Source organism: Halichoerus grypus, chromosome 1 (assembly GCF_964656455.1).
Source record: "Halichoerus grypus chromosome 1, mHalGry1.hap1.1, whole genome shotgun sequence".
NCBI classification, from domain to species: Eukaryota; Metazoa; Chordata; class Mammalia; order Carnivora; family Phocidae; genus Halichoerus; species Halichoerus grypus.
The window spans coordinates 88,509,428-88,530,230 of NC_135712.1; the positions used below are offsets into that span (position 1 = coordinate 88,509,428).

The 20,803-nt window shown below is 37.8% G+C and overlaps 1 protein-coding gene across 2 annotated transcripts in view; it reads right to left on the minus strand.

Annotated features, from left to right (window-relative positions):
* Positions 1–20,803, minus strand: part of NAALADL2 (N-acetylated alpha-linked acidic dipeptidase like 2) — a 1,303,067-nt gene that overhangs the window by 47,281 nt on the left and 1,234,983 nt on the right. For both annotated transcript variants that reach the window (XM_078069051.1, XM_078069053.1), the window contains 2 exons: positions 11,756–11,849; positions 106–301 (listed from right to left, as the gene is read on the minus strand). In XM_078069051.1, coding sequence (XP_077925177.1) covers positions 106–301; positions 11,756–11,849 — 290 coding nt within the window. The remainder of the gene's footprint in view (positions 1–105; positions 302–11,755; positions 11,850–20,803) is intronic.

Consider the following 20,803-nt stretch of genomic DNA (forward strand, 5'->3'; position numbering starts at 1 on the left):
TTAAAAAAACAGTGTCATGTTCACAGAAGGTACAAATTCTGAAAGTTAAACATAAAAATTTAATTGAGGGGCATAAACAAATAAAGGTTAAGACACATATCCTACCTATAAAAACCCGGTGGCACTTGCTGTACCAGGAAGTTTTTCTCCATGTCTTGGAGAATGTCATTCAGCATTCGGACACGGAGGGGAATTCTCTCCTTCGGATCATTCGCAGGACGCATCTCATCTGACTGGAAGAGTTCAGCACTCTCCCGCAAGCGTGAGGCCAGGGCTAGCAGTTGAGTGTTGGGTTGATCACCTGGTGAAGATAAATGAGTCCATCTCAGAAGAGACATCCTTAAAGGAGCAAAATAAGCATTCTGCAATCATGATGTCAAAAAGGAACATCAGTTAAACTTTTATAATGTATTAATTCCACCAAAAATATTCTGTCTGAACATTATATTCTGCTAAGAGTATTAAATTTATTGCTACTACTACTAATAATACTAGGAAATAAGTACTGATTGAGAGACTGCTATGTTCCAGGCACTGTATTGAGCGCTTTACATATATATCTTGTTTAATATTCACCAAAGCTTGTATTGTCATGTCTATTTCACAGCATCTGAGAATTAATTAAGGTAAGCAAATTGTCCTAGGTCATCAAGCAAACAAATGACAGGCCAAAATCAGAAGCCTGATCTTTCTGACTCAAAAATTCATGCTCTTCATGGCGTATCCTGTACTTCTATGGGAAAAAAGATTGTAAAAGAAATTACCTTCTGAGAGGATGAGATACATTACTCTGTTGTGATGGGCTCTTTTGCTTTACTAACAATTTCCTGTAATTTGAAGCTGAAATACATCTTTGATTTGAAAATACACTGAAAACTATCCTATGTAATGTTTGCATTGCTTGGTTTTGCTTTTGGGATAATTTTTGTTTGTTATGCTTTGTTCCTATCTGTTTGTGTAACTTACTGGAAGTCATTTTGATATGAATGGTGGTAGCAAACACAGGACATTCCTTTGACTAAGAGTAAGGCAGCATTAGTATAGTGATTATGGCCACCAGACCCTGGAGCCAGACCACCTGAGTTCAAATCCCTGCTATACCACTTATTGGTTGTGTGATGTTGGACAAGTTATGGAGCCTCAGAATCCTAATCTATAAAATGAATAAAATAATAGCATCTGCTTCATAGATTTTTTTATGAGGGCTAAATGAATACTTTATAAAGTGTTACAAAAGTATTCCCCTACAGGTAGGCAGTTACTAGCTGATGTGACTTAACACCTTGTTTAAAAAGCATTCTTTTGTTATACCATGAGAGGGGCATTCCCTCATCATCTTCCCGATATTCCCCATCATTTGAGTCAGTCTCTGGGTGAGGCAACAGTTAGTGGTGTCGTTCTCAGGACACTAGGTACAAATGACTCCAGCAAGGTCAGAAACTCAATACAGAGAATTATGTCAAGTCAAGGTGATGAAATGACCATGGGCCTGATAGATCTAAACTGGCTGTCCTGAAAGCATGGCATTGATATAAGCAGATGGAGAGATGAGGAAGCCAAAGGGGACCTTTGCTTGGTGAAGTGTCAGGCAAAAGGGAAAGATCACAAAGGGACTCTTTCCAAGTGAGGTTCAAGGGTTACCAGATCCCCAAACACCTCGTCTTTGTGAAAATGCAGATTCCCCGGCCTGCTGAATCTCTCTAGGGGTAGAGCCCAGGAATCTCCATGCTACCCAGATTATTACACACATTTTAAAGTTTAAGAAGCACTGTAGAGAAGTGATGTGCTAAGGAAAGAAAATCTGGGTTAGAATTATAGCTGATGTATAAAATACGTCTTCATAGCATTACCAACCTCTAACATAGTGATCTTTATTGTCTTTCCCCTTCATCTAATGGGGACTATTTCACATGTCAATGTCTTTGGAGGCCAGCACAATTCTGACACTCAATAATTGTTTACTAAGTAAACAAAGGAGATTCAATAAAGTATTTTTAGAAAAAAATCCAACAACAAAAGAAAACTATGTAGAGGTAAGTGGTTTTCAAGAGAGCTATAAAGATAGCCACTTACATGCTTTCTGATCATTGAATTAACAATATGAATAAAATCAATTGTAGGAGTTCACAGGTTTTGGCATTTTGATGTTTTCAAAGTACATTCTACGTTCATTAATTATCTTGTTTGATATCACAACAAAACTTGAGGTTGCAAGAGGAGAAATTTTTGCTCATTGAGAAAATTTAGCAACCTAAATAACAATTATAATGATAATGCCATTTTATGAAGTTATGGCTTATTTTAAATTATGATGGTTCACTGAAGTTAATATATGGGGAACTTACAGGAAATACCTTTGTACAAGGAAAGAATAAGACCAAAAAAAAGGCACATTTAAATTGTACTGGAATAGAAAGACTGTACAACAGAAAGAACAAGTTCGACATCCTTGAGAGTCTTCCATTTAAGAAAGAAAAATCTGTTCTGATCTAACATACACTACAGAATTGAAGACATTACCACCAAATCAAGCGAGACAAATTGTACCATTCTACCTTATTTAGCTTTAAATGAATTTATATTTCATGGTGGTGAGGATGTAGAGAACTGACATCTTTAAGAACTGTCTTGTTCCAGAAAGGACCCTGATAGTGAACACCTGCCATCTACACAATACCCTATATATTACTTCCAGGGTATAAGGTTACAAATTGAAAAGTAGCTTTACTTTCAATGTTCACTCAATCATTTGTATACATAACTGATGTTCCAAAGATTCCTTAATAACCATTTTAATGCCAATCAGAGCTTGTTTGTCCATTTAAATAAGACCCATAAAGTAACATCATTGACTCTATGTAAGTTGTGACCTTAAATGATTTTTTCCCCATGATCTTAGAATCCCTGTTAGAATGTCACCTCTGTGAAGGAAGAGATCATTGTCTGTTTTGTTCACTGCCATTTCCTCAGACTAACACTATGCCTGGCATATCACTGAATTATCTATTTTGATCATAGCATCATAGCATCTGTAATATTTTTATCCTTATCTGCCTTGTCTATGTCCTTTCCTTGACTGAAAAGAACCCCACAAGGTCAGCAAATATATTTTATCTCTTTGTATCTCTAGATGTTAGCACAATATCTGAGATATGGTTGTCATTTATTAAAAATTTTGTTGAGTGAATTTTGAATTATAAGATAATGTTTTGAGATATTATACTAAATAATGCCTACAAAGTCACTTAGGGAAATGTTTCGCATATAATGAGAACCAATTAATTTTGATCAAAATCAATACTAGTTGCAAAGGAAAAGATAAGAAAAGAAGCTATTTTAGGGTAATGAGAAGTTAAATTCAACTAAATTGAATTAAAATATGTCCTGCCAATAATCCATAAAACTAAGAATATATAAAACTTCATTTAAGTCACAGTGAATGTCAGAGAACAGAGGACTAATTGAGCCTCTTAGCAGTTCAGGTTTAATAAGCAGTAAGTCCATTTGACCAAAGAAAATGAACTGAGAGTTAGAGATTTCTCTCTGTGAGAGTTAATACAATTATCTTGAAGTTATATGCACATAGAGTCTAAAGACCAAGGTCTTGGTATCAAAAAACATGTAAGAGCTCCATCTACTTAATTACTACCAATGTAGTTTTGAATAGATTACTTAATATTACTGTCCTTCAGCTTCCTTGGGGAAAACACAGAAAATGGTCATTTCACTCTCTAAGCATATAAATCACTATGTAAATGGAAGTTACTATTATCAGAGTACACAAAGTATACGCAATATAAATTACTACCAACTCATTTTTCAAAGACATGCAAAAAATACCATAACTAATGATTTTTTCTCAGAGATGCTACTTTTCACTTCCTCAAATCTGTGCCCCTACTTCTCCATAACTGTACTACACTCTTCCCTGTATACACTGTAATAAAGATTCCCAATTTTATTTTGTGGTGACTATGAATCTGGAGCCATTTTTTCTTTCCATCGACTGAATCTCAAACTTCTGAAGAACAAGGAAAGGGATAATATAAAAGTTAAGGAATTAAACCACCAGCCTTCAAAAATGATCCTTTTACATCTTCGCTTCTGGTGAAAAGCCAATCATTAATAAGTTTTTATAGCATATCAGAACATATTGATATGTGATAAATATTGAAAATCAACCTTAGTATAATACAAAAGAATTGAGACTGCCTAGTAAAATTATCTTATTATTCAAGAGACAATTGAAATGGACTTCTAAATTTCAAACAGAAACAATGCATTTTTTCCTTTGTCTCAAAGTAAAATACAAACGTATTCTCAGTAAGTAACTTTCTGAGTCCTATTTTGTGTGGTGTTCTATAAGTACTAGGAGAGAGGCAAAGACATAAGATTAAATGTCTAACCTTAATAAATTCCTAATCTAGCTAGAAATAATACACAAATGGAGAATAAATAAGGATCAAATAAAACAAATGCTCATTAGAATGACTGAAGAGTTTATTGTGTATAAAAATATCCTAAGTAAATCCAGAGAAGTGAAACTTGAGAGACAGATCATGGAATTGCCCAGAAATGAGGGTCATCTAAAATGGACCTCTTGGAAGTCCTGGGACTCTTTCTACATTAAAGCAGTTGAGGATGTTCCATCTGTAAACAACAATATTAATTGCTACTCATTAATCCTTCCTATTCCCTCAGTCCTCAGCTTTCTAGAGGATGAATCTACCTCTAACTTCAACCCTTCCATTTTTCCATCTTGTTATACAAAGAACAGAGCTGGATATTATAAGTAGTAGTAATATTAACTGAAAAGGAGAGAAGGAGGGAGGGAGAAAGAGAGAAGGAAGGAGGAATTATGAGCCAGTGGATAGTGAGATAGTGTTGAGATTTATGGAGGCCAGTTCAGGAGAGGCTCTAAAACATAATGAAGGAAACCTGTCCCTACTCCTGCCTTCTAGCCAATCATCACATTGCAGCATTCTCCCCTTCAAGTCATTTGGGAGGCAGTGTGGTGTAGTGGAAAGGGCAAGGGCTTTGGAATCTGACAGAGTTATCTGTATTCAAGCCCTAAACCTCCTGCTTAAATATGTACACCTGAGTAAGATATAAACACACCCTCCCCCACCTCACTCACAGTTTCTTAATCTCTAAATTGCTCTTAACAATATCCAGTTCAGCTCATGTGGTTAGAGTAAGGTTAAATGTCACAATGGATATAAGACACTTTGCACATTACCTGGGGCTTTGTGGAGTGACCCCAAAAGTGCCACGGTGTCCTCAGAAAACTTGTTCCTCTTGAGGACCATTGATATAGGATCCTAAAACAACTTCCAATAGTAGATCAGAAACTCAAAGGCGCTTCAAACATGTCCTATCCATCAGGGCTCTAAGACATCTGGGTAAGACTAGTAACCACAGTGCTGTCTGCCCCCACTGAATCTGTATGTTCCGTTCTACCTGCCAGGACCTGAGACCTGCCCAAACTACCTCTTCTCCCGAGGCACTTCATATCTTGATGAGTTTCATCTTGGCATAAACTCATGTGTTTAAGTCTGTTCTACAACTTCCTAGACAAATACATAACTGTCTGATTTTAAAGAATGATTTTACTACTTACTATTGTGGTCTTTCTTCAGAGTTTTATACTCCAAAAAGTTTAAAATTTCAGTTTATTTCCACTTTTCTGTCTTTTCATTCTATTTTGTGGCTATATTTTTAAAGACTCACTCAATTTCATCTTAAATTAAGAATGAAATGTACTGGTCATACTCTAAAACCACATCAAACAAATATAGCCTTTTATTTTAATAGTATTTCACAGAACCTATTCTTCTATGGATGAGCTTATCACAGTTTTCAAGGTGCTAACAATTGCACAATCATAGCTTAGACTTCATTGATTTATAGTGACAAGGGAAAGTATGATTTATGTTTCACATAACACAGTGGTTAAGAGCAGAACAGAAGATTATTTTGGGGGAAAAATGTATGTTACTTAATGTCATTTAAAAAATATCTTGTGGCATCGCTAAAGAGAAAAAAAGAAATTGCCAGTATGATTTCATCCAGGGGAAACAACAGTCCTATATTATCCTACATTTTCTATTCTTCATGCTGGCTTCTTTAGTATGATCACAATGAATCATCTCAGCTGGTTATTTAAAGAAGTTAAACAAACAAAAACGCAGGTAGAGAAAGAAGTGTGCGAGCTAGTGCACTGCTGATAAATAGTCTAACACTGATTTTATCCTTTTATCCTTTTGATAAAAGGATACTATTTAAAAGTACAATATGACAGAAGACAGTGGATAACTATGTCTAAACTGAATATAGTAGAAATCCTTCTTGCAAAGATGCCAAAGTGACATGCTTAGAAGAATCAGGTTGGCCACTTTTTAAAAAATAGGCAAGGCATTCTGAAAATTTTCTTATGTTCTAAATATTGCCCAATGATCCAGATAGCCAACACGGATGAAAATCCAGCAAGATTTTGAACATATTGCATGGAATGCATTCTCCCAACAATGTCTGTCTGCCTGGTGCAAAAACTGATCTGGTTATTGGCTGCTTTGGAAGAATGAGCAAAACTTCCTTGAGTGAATTACATTCATATGTGGTTTATTTTTTTACCAGTCTCCTCCTGAGGCAGAAAGTTGGAGTTGTATATTTAATAACATGTGTGAGTTTAATTATGTTTTGGTCAAGCCAAGAAAATAAAATAAAAAAAAAAAAAAGATTGAATAAAATTAATCAGTATGAGGGCAAGGATACTTTATGCTCTATTATGAGCCAAGATTAAAATTATCTTTAAGAAAACTTAAAAATTGTTGCCAGAGAGGCAATATTCACAGAAAAATGGATTGCAGTACTTTCCTGTCATGGGCAGAGGGTTTTATCCTAAAAATGCACTTAAGGAAAAAAATTCACAATATAATAGACCATTACTATGATGGGAAAGTAGGAAAATGGTAAGAAGTCATTACCATATTTCAATCAATCTAGTGACACATATAAAACATAGGTACTGAAAAGAAAACTTTAAACAAATTTGAATGAAGTACTCAGAATAGTGAAGGAAATGATGACAAAGGGAAGCTGTAGGAACAGCAACAAATTGTGACACAGGACATAAAAGAAAAGAAAGTATAATTCTAAGGAATACAAAAGGGACGACATGCTTTGGATAATAATTAAGGGACATTATTCAATAAAAATATGGGTTCAAAAAGAAGTGGGAGGAAAGAAAAACTAGTTTCAGGAGACAAACTCTGATACTATAGAGACAACCAGATTTTCTTGCAGACCCAGCTGTCTCAACTCCTTGTTTGAACTAGATGTGAAATATCAATTAATGAAATACAATCTTTAATATAGTTATGTAGTCAGAGTCCATACAAAAATACACTGGGGATTGATACTAACACATTTTTAGGAATTTGTATCCAATGGATGGCCAATCCCTTATTGAATTTCTCTCAATTTGAGCAAGCAAGGTAAGCTACTTCTGACAGAATGTTTTTAAGTCCTGTTCACACAAAATGGTAAGTTCCAGAAATGCCAGGTTGGGTCAAACCACTAGAAATCTAACATGATTCGGAATTTCCATGGGAACAAAATCTTTTCTTGGAATTGTTTGGACTTTAGATGGATGGATTTGGATTTTTTACGGAGGGCACAGAGCCAGGTACCTAGTGGACCCACCCTTTACTATCTCTAGGGCAGTCCAAAGTTGGAATTGGTGGTAATTAAAATCAAAATTGGAGATAGATGGGCTGAGGACTAAAATCATGCAATTTATAAAGCACATATTTAATTTTTCCATTTGGGACATTCATAATAAATTACTCAGGAAGAAAAAAAAGACATCAGATGGGTCTTAATCACTTGTGGTTGTGGAAAAGAACTGAAGTGACACATATTGAAAATACAAAACTACAGATCTAGAGGAACACAGTGTGCTTGGCTTGGTCACATCATCACCTTGAAATACTGTCTTTCCTTCTGCAATGAAGTGATTGATGCTAATGAATTATCAGAGCTAATAAGAAAAGAAAAAAAAAGTCAGATAAAGTCACCATTGTCGGTTTTTCAAACAACAGGAGGAAATTCTGCCAACAACCATTTTACATTTAGTGAGACAATCAGGAGGTGGCAACAAGCCACACAGTTCGAAACTGTTTCCTGCTGAGTCTGGCTTGCACTAAATAAATGTGTACATAGCCAGATCAAATGAAAGTGACTTTTACTCTATTTGGTCATTTGTAGGTTTTACAATAACGGTAAATAACAGAATTCCAACAAAGAAAAATAGCAGATATTAAACAGAAAGCATCAGACACACATAGTCCATTAGCTATTTTGAAGTGCTGTTTTAAACACTAAAAAGTGGATAAAGTGAGAAAGAGTAAATTTAGAAAGGTTATTAAATGCTCACTCCTTAGTCCGCTTCCGGGTTCAAGGGTGTGGTGGTACTTGGTTTATTCTTGGCACCTGCCTCTGCCACCCGAACACTAGGACCAGTGCTTGTGTGTGCATTTTTTGGACTTACTTTTATTTGCCACAAGGACCCCTGAAGCATATCAGTTATCTTATCAGTCACTATTTACACTATATCTCCATGTACCACATATAAATATTCATTCTCTAACTATTATGTGTTTGGCATTGACCAAATATTAAGAGCCAAGGTCACTCAGTCAAAATGAGCTTTTAAGACTATCCAATAAATCAACTCAAACAAATTATTCACTGGTAAATTATCCTTCTTTCTGGTGGTTGTGAGAACGGTAGAGAACGGTCTGCTGCTACTGTAAACTAGAGCAATAAATAAACAAGATGGCCCGTTGTCAAGGGGTAAAAATTACACCGTTGAAAATGCAATTGGGTTTCAGAGACCTTCATACGTAAACTCTTTGCAGTAGGGAGAAACAGTATTTTATAGTCCAGCCTTGAAGGTCACTTTTTTTTTAAAGCTGTGAATGAGAACTTAAGACTAATCACCACTAGCTGTCATAACGAAATAAGAAAATATATCAACAATTAAAGCTTGTATTAAGCAGTAAAATTAGATGGTTCATTTAACGTGGTATAGGAACTCTGTTTAGCTAAGGAAATAATCTCACATAGTAGCTAAAATTGAAACTGAAGTATTTATTTAGTTGTTATAAGTGGTGTCCATTATTCACACATTAGCATATTATTTTATTTTAGTAATAAGGTTATTACCAGAGTAGGCAAAATAGAACAGGTCCATCAAATTGCCTACAATTTAGCAGACATTTGAATGATCTTCACTTTGATACAGAGCAAATAACTTCGAATCATGATAACTAAAACACGAAAATGTATAGCTTAAAGGTGACAAATCATATTACTTTGAACAAATATTTATACTCGGGTCATAGTAAAAAGAAAATTTTTTGCTTATATGTCTATGTTTTTATTACATTTTGTTTTGCTTTGTTTTGTGCCTCTAGTATGGGTACATCTTAAGTCAGTTCACATCTTTCTGAGTGAAAGTAGAGGGAGACCCAAGGAGATTCACATCAAAAGAAACAAAGCTCAGACAAAACCAACAACCAAAGAAAAAGTTCTTCACCTAGAGCAGAAGCAGTCCAATATAACAGCAAGAAGCCAAAATGCTCCTCGCTCATCCAACTGAGAAACGTGATTTTTAGGGAGCGGTGCATCTAGCCTTAGTAGCATCAGCCCATAGTGGAAATCTGTGTAGAATGACTGTAGTTTTTTCCCCCCTTGTACTGACACACCTTTAGATATAACTATTAAAGAAAGAATTATTAACCTGGCCTATTTTCAGCATATTTTCTGTACCTTCTTCCTTTAACTAAAACCTGACTCTCCCCTAAGGATACTGCTTCCAAAGCAACCCCTGTCCGCCCGCGGTTCCTTCTCTCACGCGCTTTGTAGCACTCGCCCTAAGCTAACACTAGGAGGGGCCTCTGCGTTACTGCTCATTCTTTGAAGATTTTTAGCTCCTGGTTCTGTCACTCCTTCCTACAAGAATTACTCCTGTCTTAGTTCTGGCAATTTCCATATCCACATATTCTAGACTCTCTTTCCCTTAGCCTCTTTTCCTCCTATCCCATTTCCATGGTCATGTCCTTGCCTGAACACTGTCATTACCTATGTCTCCACTCTTTGTACGATCACATTTTTAACAATCCCATTTGCTGGCGACGAGCAGAGGAGTCTTTTTAGCTCACTCACTCCGAATTCTTTGATCGCACCAAGGAGTAGCATCTGTCAATCTTCCTTCCTTCCTGTTTCCCTTCATCGCCTTCATTTTCTCACTTTATTCCATGCCCAGTTTAGATACTTTGGTCCACCCCCATGGGTGCTCCTTCACACATACTCTCAGTTTTATTTTATCTAGTTTATTGTCCCTCTCCCATTAGAGCTCTAGCCTGATTAAATCCAATTCTGTGCTGTATCTGAATCCCCAGCTGAAGGCTGAATAATTGTGTTGAATTATCTCGTTAAAATATATATATATATTTCTTCTGAGCTCTAATGCTGCCCAAAAATACAGGCATACCTCATTTCATTGCACTTTGCTTTACTGAGTTTCACAGAAACTACATTTTTTACAAATTGAAGGTTTGTGGAAACCCTGCATCGAGCAAGTCTAAGATGGAAGCTTGACAAAAGTGAAAAGCTGTATAGAGACCAACTTCAATATACCAAAAACGGAGCTATCTGAGGCCACCTCATATGGGAACAAATAACCCTAGACAGCTCAACTGCTTTCAGGATTATGGTTTTACAGCCAATATAATAAGAATCATCGAGGGGGGAAAATGGTGATATAGTATTCTCCAGGTTAAGAAGCAATGCTGATAGTCAAGATTGAAAAAAAAAATATTAAACTTTCAGATACTGGAAATATTTGGCTAGGAATAATTCACCCCCCCCCAAAAAAAAGAATAACGATTTTCTAAGGATTACTGTACTATAGTTAAAATATTGACTTTTGTATTGAGAAGTAATGTCTACAAATCACATATTAAAAATCTGACAATAAGATGTGTGACTCAAAGAGGAGGAGAGTACATTCTTTAATTACAATACTGCCCTTTGTATTTGGTTAATGAAGACAAATTATAAGTTTAGTTGAAAGCTTTGTATGTAGATAAAAGGGAAATGAAGGTAACTATTAGGGTGGTATTAGAATTCTACAGAAAGAGATGTATTTAAACATGAAGGGATTGAAATAGAAACTATGGAAATAATTCTCTTCTTGTCACCCTTAATCTAGGATCAGCCAACACTTCAGTGATATGGCATGGGGCCCATACCTCAGAAATCAATCCCAAAGGAGAAACTTCTGGGTCAGTCTTGTTTGAACTGACTGAATGTTAGCTACAAACTTACTTACCTACTTCCTTATTTATTTTTTTGGAAAAATACCTGAACTATATTTTTCCATGTGGAACCTATAAATGATAACAGAAGTTTGAAATTATAAATCTCTCGGATAAAGGGAAGTAGGAGAAACATCCTTTATAATCTGATATTTTGTTTTGTGCTCACACATAAATACACTTTGTTCCTGTTGACGTGGCAGTCAAATTTCTTCTAAGCCCCTCTCATGATAATCCTCTCCAGGAAGGGAGTCATTGTATTGCCATAGCTAATGAGATAGCATATGATTTTATCCATTGCTCGTTAAAAATTAGTTGAACAATCTTTCATTTGCTGAAATTACTATAATTCAAAGAAAAATTACCTTTACCTTTAAGACTGTTTTGAACTTCTAAAGCTACATCGAGAGCATTGAAGGGCAGAACTGGTTCATTGGCAATTTGCAAAATCACTTCTCCGGAGAGCTGAAAGAAAAAAAAACACAAAAGATGCTAGCATTCAGTATTAAGGGTTTCCGATTTGTTTGTTTTTTCATTATTTCATACATTCTTTTTTTTAATTTTATTTTATTATGTTGTTAATCACCATATATTACATCATTAGTTTTTGATGTAGTGTTCCATGATTCATTGTTTGTGTATAACACCCAGTGCTCCATTCAGTACGTGCCCTCTTTAATACCCATCACCAGGCTAACCCATCCCCCACCCCCCTCCCCTCTAGAACCCTCAGTTTGTTTCTCAGAGTCCATCGTGTCTCATGGTTCGTCTCCCCCTCCGATTTCCCCCCTTCAGTTTTCCCTTCCTACTATCTTCTTTATTTTCTTTATTTTTTTTTAACATATAATGTATTATTTGTTTCAGCGGTACAGGTCTGTGATTCAACAGTCTTACACACTTCACAGCACTCACCATAGCACATACCCTCCCCAATGTCTATCACCCAGCCACCCCATCCCTCCTACCCCCCACCACTCCAGCAACTCTCAGTTTGTTTCCTGAGATTAAGAATTCACCACAGTAGCAAAAACATAGAGGGTAAAATATACTTTTATAAGATATCTTTGCCTTTTGAATTTCTTTTTACTTTTTTTCCCAAGATTTTATTTATCTATTTATTTATCTATTTATTCATCTATTTGACAGAGAAAGAGAGAGAGAACAGAGAGGGAGAAGGAGAAGCAGGCTCCTATCCCAGGACCCTGGGATTATAACCTGAGCCAAAGGCAGATGCTTATCCAACTGAGCCACCCAGACACCCCTCTTTCTACTTTAAAAAAAAAAAAATTATTTATTTATTTGAGAGAGAGAGAGCAAGGGGAGGGGTACAGGGAGAGGGAGAAGCAGACTCCCTGCTGAGCAGGGAGCCCTACATGCTGGGCGTGGATCCCAGGACCCCAGGATCATGACTGGAGCCGAAGGCAAATGCTTAACCGACTAAGCCATCTAGGTACCCTTAATTTTATTTTTCTAAAAAGAAAGAAAAAACATTCAGTGTATTTTTCGTGTCTCAAAATAGGGTAAAGGAATATAACATTTTCTTATTTTTTTAAGCTAAAATATTAAGAAATAGCACCCTAGTTGAAGAAGTTGTAATATTTAAACTTTAAAACAATTCTTTATAAAGCAGTTCAGAATATCACACAATAAAACAAACAGCAGAGAGAAATAATTGAAAATCAATATCTGGTTAGGGGACTAAGTAAAACTCCAGACAAAATTAATGATCAATTTATTTCATTTAAAATATAACTTAGTCTGAACAGATGGTTACCAGACAGGAGGTGGGCAGGGGGATGGGTGAAATAGGTGATGGGGATTAAGGAGTGCACCTGTTATGATGAGCACTGGGTATTACATGTAAGTACTGAATCACTAAATTGTACACCTGAAACTAATATTACACTATATGTTAACTAACTGGAATTTATTTTTTTTTAATTTTTAATTTTTATTTTTTTTTAAGATTTAATTTATTTATTTGACAGAGAGAGAGCACAGAGGGACTGTGAGAGGGAGAAGCAGACTCCCCGCTGAGCAGAGAGCCTGATGTGGGGCTCGATCCCAGGACCCTGAGATCATGATCTGAGCTGAAGGCAGATGCTTAACCGGCTGAACCACCCAGGTGCCCCATAACTAACTGGAATTTAAATAAAAACTTAAGAAAAATAAAATGAACTGTTGTTTTCACTAGGAACTAGAAAAAATATATATATAATTTAGTCTGAAAAATTCCACTAAAATCTTAGTTACTATTTTCCTTAATGCTTTACTCTATTTCTAATTACTTTCCCAAAATCTATCAAAACTAGTATCATTTATATGTCTTTGAGGTCATTTAAATTAATGTTAAAAAAAACTTTAATGCCATCCCCAAAACTCATACCTGGAATTTTCATGCATGCATATCACCCCCCCACCATGCTCCAAAATTGTGTTTGAAAACAAACATACGCACTACAGCTGAACCAGCATCTGCTTTATAGACTGAGCAAATCATATGCATTCATATACATCTCAAAGGAACTTAGGGCTGGTGGCAAATGCCACTGTTACTCTCCCTCTCTCTCAACTGATATTTAATATTTACCTAGGCTTAACAAATGTCCCTACATCTCTAATAACCCTGAAGCTGGCACAAGGGAAATGTGGGTGTGTTGATGTTATTAATGTACTATGAAATGTTGTTAGTAAATGAAAATATGTTCTTGTGAAACTACACAGGGGAAATTAGCTTGAGACATTATAGAACACGTAAAAGATACAACTTACAAGGAAAATATGTTAAATATTCAAATTTACATATTCAACAAGAGTCAAATTCCATTTACTATTTACAAGTTATAATTCCCAGGTGTTTGCACAATTTAAGTCATGATAAAAATACAGTTCAATTTGATCTTCTTCTAAATGCTTGAAAAAAATACATCTCTTAGAAAGAAAGAGGAAGAAGAAACGCTTTTGGTGTTCCTTTATTTCTTTGAGATATTTTTCTCCCAGATGTAGCAACCACTTTTTCCCCAATGCCTACGGTTTATTTGCAGAGTATTATCCCCAGAATAGTGATCACAAAAATCCTGGGAAGCTGCCTACTCTGATGATGCTGTTTTTCAGGGGAAAAACCTTATCTGCAATAGGTTGATATAAATTCTGTCTCTATCCCACCTCACTATATCCAAATCATGTAAGAAACGCTGATATCTGGAAATAAATTATTTGTAAAAAGGAATTTTTAAAGAAGATTAAGAAGCATTATGGTTTATTTTTTCAATTCGCACTGGATAATGGAAACTACAGAACAGACATGTTTTGTTTACAGTTTTGGAATCTGGAAACCACACATTATAAGAGATTAAAATGAAAGAATGGGGAGGGAGGAGAAAGGCAACTTCACTGTGTGCTGCTGGAGAAAGTTGTTTTGTTTTAAGAGTCATTTGGCAGCTCAAACAACTGGAATATAAGCCAGCCACCTTGCTATTTCTTTCAAAAAGAACCTGAGAACGAATACTGGGACTTCTAAGGCACCTGGCCCATGATAGAATGCTTAGACTAAACTGGTTTTATTTGCAGCTTCCTAAGCAAGAGGGAGATTTGCATAGGTCTTGCCATGAAGTAGGAGAAGATGAGCCATACTCATACTCTTCTCATCCACTCTGGATTCACTCTTATTCAGGCAAGCCAAAGCAACCTTCCCTTATATTTATATAAAGCCCCACTCTTTTCAAAGTGCTTTACACTTAAATATCTTACCTTGACAAACCTAGAGGCAGGTAGTGGGGGAATTAATTTTATGTTAAAAACATAGGTATAAGTATAAGCCTTACTGGGTTTCAGTCCAAGATGGTAATATAGGACCTTACCTCCTCCCATGGACACACCAAATCTATAGCCACACACAAAACAAATCCATCTGGGAAAAAAAAAAATCTAACTGAATGATTCCTACACAACGGGCAAATAAGAAAAGCCCCACTTTGAAATGTGTAAGAAAGACTGAAACACACTCTGACCATAAACACTACCACATCATAGCAACATACAATTGGGAGAAAACTCACAACTCCCATTTTCTCCCTGAGGAGTAAAGGGTTTGGGTCCAACATGGAGTGCTCTACCTTTTAAGACTTCCACCTGAGGGGCAGGCTCCCAAAACACTTAGCCCCCAAAGCCAATGAGACTTGTGTCCACAAGACCTACAACACTATGGCAAACAAAGAAACAGCTCTTATGGGGCTTGTGAGGACTTGTCATTCCCCTGGGCTCAGTGAAGTGGTAGCAAGCAAAAAATGCCTATATCCCAGTCTTCCCCTGAAAGATGTCAATTTACATATCTTAAAAGCTACAGCCTGAGAGTCAGGCTTGTAACTTAACACACATCTAGGGGCCAACTGCAATTCTTTCTGGAGACTGAGGCGGCTGGCAGGTTCCATCTTTACCACCCTCACTTTCTCTCTCTGCCCTGCTCCAGGTCACCAGTGTCTCCTGAAAAAGAGCTTGTGCACCTGTCTGGTGCCCAGGTTTTGTAGCTGCCACCCAGAAGATGCACCCCTTGATTGCTTGGCTCTGGTGGCCAGTGGGGCCTGAGCTCTTGAGTTTGAATTCCCAGAGGACTATAGTAAACACCACCACCACCACCACCAACAACAACAACGAAACACTTCTTAATCTGCTATCCCCTCAGGGCTCAGTGCAAAATGAGCAGAGAGAAATGCCAATCTCCCAGTCTTTCCTTGAAAGAGGACTATTTGCATGCTTTATAACTGCTGCCTGAGGGTTAGGTGCCTAATACAACACGCATCCAGGAACAGATTGTGGTCTTCCCTGGAAAACTGGGAAGCCAATAGGCATGAACTTAGCATTCTCCCTATAGTCTGCTCCAAACCACCAATATCCTCCTGGAAGGAGTTTATATACATATCTCGCACCCCAGCTTTTGCAGCTCCACCCAGGGGACACACCCCTTGATATCCTGGCTATGGAGACCAGTGGAGCTTGCATTCACAAGTTTCACAGGACTGTAGCAAACAAAGAAATACTTCTTAACTGGCTATCCCTCTAGGGCTCAGCACTTAGGAAGCCAATAGAAGGGTGTCTGGGGGGCTCAGTCAGTTAAGCGTCTGCCTTCAGCTCAGGTCATAATCCCAGAGTCCTGGGATTGAGCCCCACCTCTGTCTCCCTGCTCAGAGGGGAACCTGCTTCTCCCTCTCCCTCTGCTGCTGCCTGGCTTGTGCTCTCACTTTCTCTCTCAAATAAATAAATAAAATCTTAAAAAAAAAAAAAAAAAAAAAAGGGCAGCCAATAGAAATGCCTGTCTCCTAGTCTTTCCCTGAAAGAGGTTTATTTGCATACTTCAAAAGCTTCTGCCTGAGGATCTTGCTTACAATCAGCCCGCATATAGTTGCTGACTGAGATTCTCCCCTTTGGGACACTAACAGGTCTTGGCACACCCTCAACTACTGTAAGCCAAATCACAAAGGTTTAAGAGAAAACCAAGAGCTAGAGCCAGGCTGAATAGTACAGTTAGTCTCCTACACAAGCCAATTCCATCAAGAATAGGAATGGCAGTTTTTTATCTAGTGCACAGAAACCAACACAGACGGTGAGGAAAAGTGAAGAATAGAGATACATGTTCCAAACAAAAGAATAAGATAAAACTCCAGAGACAGATCTTAAGGAAATGGAGATAAGTGATTTACCTGATAAAGAGTTGAAAGTAATGAATTTGCTTACCAATATAAGAAGAACAATGCATAAGCAAAATGAGAATTTCAATAAAGATAAAGAAAATATTTAAAAAGTACCGAACAAATCATAGAACTGAAGAATACAATAACTAACTGGAAAATTCAGTAGATGATTTCAATAGCAGACCAGATCAAGCAGAAGAAAGGATCAGCAAACTCAAAGATATGAATTCATCCAATCAGAAGAACAAATAGAAAAAAAATAAAATAGAGTGAAGGCAGCTTAAGAGACATATGGGATACCAACAAACAGTTCAAGATTCACATTCTAGAGGTCCCAGAAGGAGAAAAGAAAGAGAAAGGGACTGGGGCGCCTGGGTGGCTCAGTCGTTAAGCATCTGCCTTCGGCTCAGGTCATGATCCCAGGGTCCTGGGATCGAGTTCCGTATCAGGCTCCCTGCTCCACGGGAAGCCTGCTTCTCCCTCTCCCACTCCCCCTGCTTGTGTTCCCTCTCTCGCTGTGTCTCTCTCTGTCAAATACATAAATAAAATCTTAAAAAAAAAAGAAAGAGAAAGGGACAGAAAGCTTTAAAACCATTTTTTTTTTTTTTTTTAATTTGAGTATAGTTGACACACAATGTTACATTAGTTTCGGGTGCACAACATAGTTATTGAACAACTCTATACCTTATGCTATGCTCACCACAAGTGTAGCTACCATCTGACACGATACAATGCTAATAGAATATCTTGACTATATTCCCTATGCTGTGCTTTTTATTCCTATGACTTATTCATTCCATAACTGGAAGCCCATATCTCCCACTCCAATGCACCCATTTTGTCCATTCCCCCAAACCCCCTTCCCTCTGGCAACCATCAGCTTGTTCTCTGTATTTATGAGTCTGCTTTTTGTTCGCTTTTTCATTTGTTTTATTTCTTAGATACCACATATGAGTGAAATCATAAGTATTAGAAAGCTTAAAGAAATTATGGGTAGAGCACCTGAGTGGCTCAGTCAGTTAAGCATCCAACTCTTGATTTTTGGCTCAGGTCATGATCTCAGGGTCATGGGATTGAACTCTGGATCACCCCAAGTTAGGCTCCAGATTCAACGGGGAGTCTGCTTGAGATTTTCTCTCTCCCTCTGCCCCTCCCCCCAACTCACACTTGGCATGCACTCTCTCTCTTTCTAAAATAAATAAATCTTTTTAAAAAAGAGAAATAATGGCTGAAAACTTCCTTAACTTGTAAGATCCAAGTAAGATGAATCCAAAAAGAACCACACCAAAACACATTATAATTAAATTGTCAAAAGTTACAAACAACGAGAGAATCTTAAAAGAAGCAAAATGAAAAACAACTTGTTCCATATAAGAGAACCTCCATAAGACTATCAGTAGATTTTTCTAGAGAAATTTTTCAGGCCAGGAGAGACTGGGATAATATATCCAAAGTGCTAAAAGAAAAAGAAAAAAAAAAAAAAAAGCCAACCAAGACTACTCTGCCCAGCAAATTTGTCCTTCAGAATTGAAGGAGAGATACAGAGTTTTTCAGACAAGCAAAAGCTGAAGAAGTTCATGCCCACTAGACCAGTCTTACAAGAAGTGTTAAAAGGAACTCTTCAATCTGAAACAAAAGGATGATAATCAGGAATGGGAAAACATGGAAGGATAAATTTCACCAATAAAGACAGATATATAGTTAAATCCAGAATAGTCTAATTTTTAATGGTGGTGGATAAATCACATAAATCAAAAATATTAAAAATAACTATGTAAGTTTTTAATGGATATACAAGGTAATGATGTAAATTGTGGCATCAAAAACATAACATGTTGGAGGAGTGGGAAGGTAAAAGTATCAAGTTTTAGTGTGCATTTGAATTTAAGTTGTTATCAGCTTAAAATAGACTATTGTAAATATAAGATGCTTTATATCAGTCTCATGGTAACAACAAAGGAAAATAATAGATACACAAAAATAAAGATAGCAATTGAAGTATACCACTACAGAAAATCACTAAATCACAAAGGAAGAGAGCAAGAGAAGAAAGAAACAAAAGAATTCTAAAACAGCCAGAAAACAATTAACAAATGGCAATAGTAAGTCTATGCCTGTCAATAATTACTTTAAATGTCAATGGACTAAATTTTCCAAGGAAAAGGTGTAGAGCGGCTGAATGCATAAAAACACAAGACCCAGCTATGTACCGGCCACAAGACACTCACTGCAGCTTTAGCGACACACCCAGACTGAAAGTGAATGGAGGGAAAAATAGTAAGTTCCATGTAAACAGAAACCCAAAGAAAGCAGAGGCAGCTTAACTTACGTAAGATAGAGACAGGAATAGGAGACAAAGAAGATCACGATACAATGGTAAAGGAGACACCAACAAGAGGATATAAAATTTGTAAATATTTAGGCACTCAACATAAGAGCACCTAAATATATAAAGTACGTATTAACAGACCTGAAGCAAGAAAAGAGTGAGACAATAACCGTAGGGGGCTTTAATGTCCCTTTCAGCTTGGATGGATAGATCATCCAAGCAGAAAATCCATAAGGAAACATTGGACTTAAACTAGATGTTTGACCAGATGGACCTCACAGACATTTACAGAACATTCCATCCAACAGCAGCCGAACACACATTCTTCTCAAGGGCACATGAAACAGTCTCCAAGATAGATCAGGTGTCAGACCCCCAAAAAAGTCTTAATTTAAGAGGATCAAAATCATAACCAGCATCTTTTCTGATCACGATGGCAAGATGAAAACTAAAATTCACAAATATGTGGCAATTTAAGGTGGCAAAGTATCTCATTGGCTTAGGCAGCTGAGGTATGCGACATCGACAATTGCATGATCCTTGACAGCAAGAGCTGTGTGGGGCCCTGACTGGCTGGAATGGCTGTTGGGCTTCTCAGAGGAAAGGAAACAGGGCTTGTGGCAGTGGTGGCCGGAGCTGGCGGTGTGCACATACGTGGCTGTGGAGCCGGCTGCAGGTGCCTGCATGGTGACAGGGGCCAGCTGCAGGCACACACACATTGGCAAAAGCCCTGGCCAGCAGCAGGGGCTGGGGCCAACTGTGGTGCATAACCGGCTGCAGGCCATGGGCAGTCAGCCTGTACCCAGGTGGCTGCGGAAGCTAGTTGCAGGCCCAGGCACTTTGGAGGGCCTGGGAACCGGAGCGGCAGCAGGTGTGGGCTACAGCGGCTGTTTGCAAGTGCCGGCAGCCGTCTGGGCCCCTGACAGGGGGCAGGACTGGCTTCGGGCACACACGCGGCTGTGGGGGGTTTGGCTGCCAGCGTGCACTCGTGTGGCCCCAGAGGCTAGCGATAGGTGCACACACAGTAAACGCTGGTTACGGAAACTGGAACCAGCTGGGTGCACGTGCAGGTCTTCACAGGGACTAGTTGCTGGTACGCGGACGTGCGGGCCCGCGATAGTAGTACAGGACCAGATCCTTTGTGTAATTCCAAAAGGTTAGGGCATCTGATCACTCATAGTGCGCTCTTTGTGCCTGTAGGGAGAACTCTTTCTGGCTAGAAGTTCTCTCCTGGCACTGAGCAGTGCCGGCCTGGGGGACGGATGATGCAGGCAACATGAAGCTGTTCTTCCTACCCTTTTTGTGGGCTTACTTGCAGGTTATTCTGCTCTGCTATTTTGCTGAAACTTCTTAGGTGGGCTCCTGAGATCCCCCAGAGCTATTTTCATTCTTGGGCAGCTGTC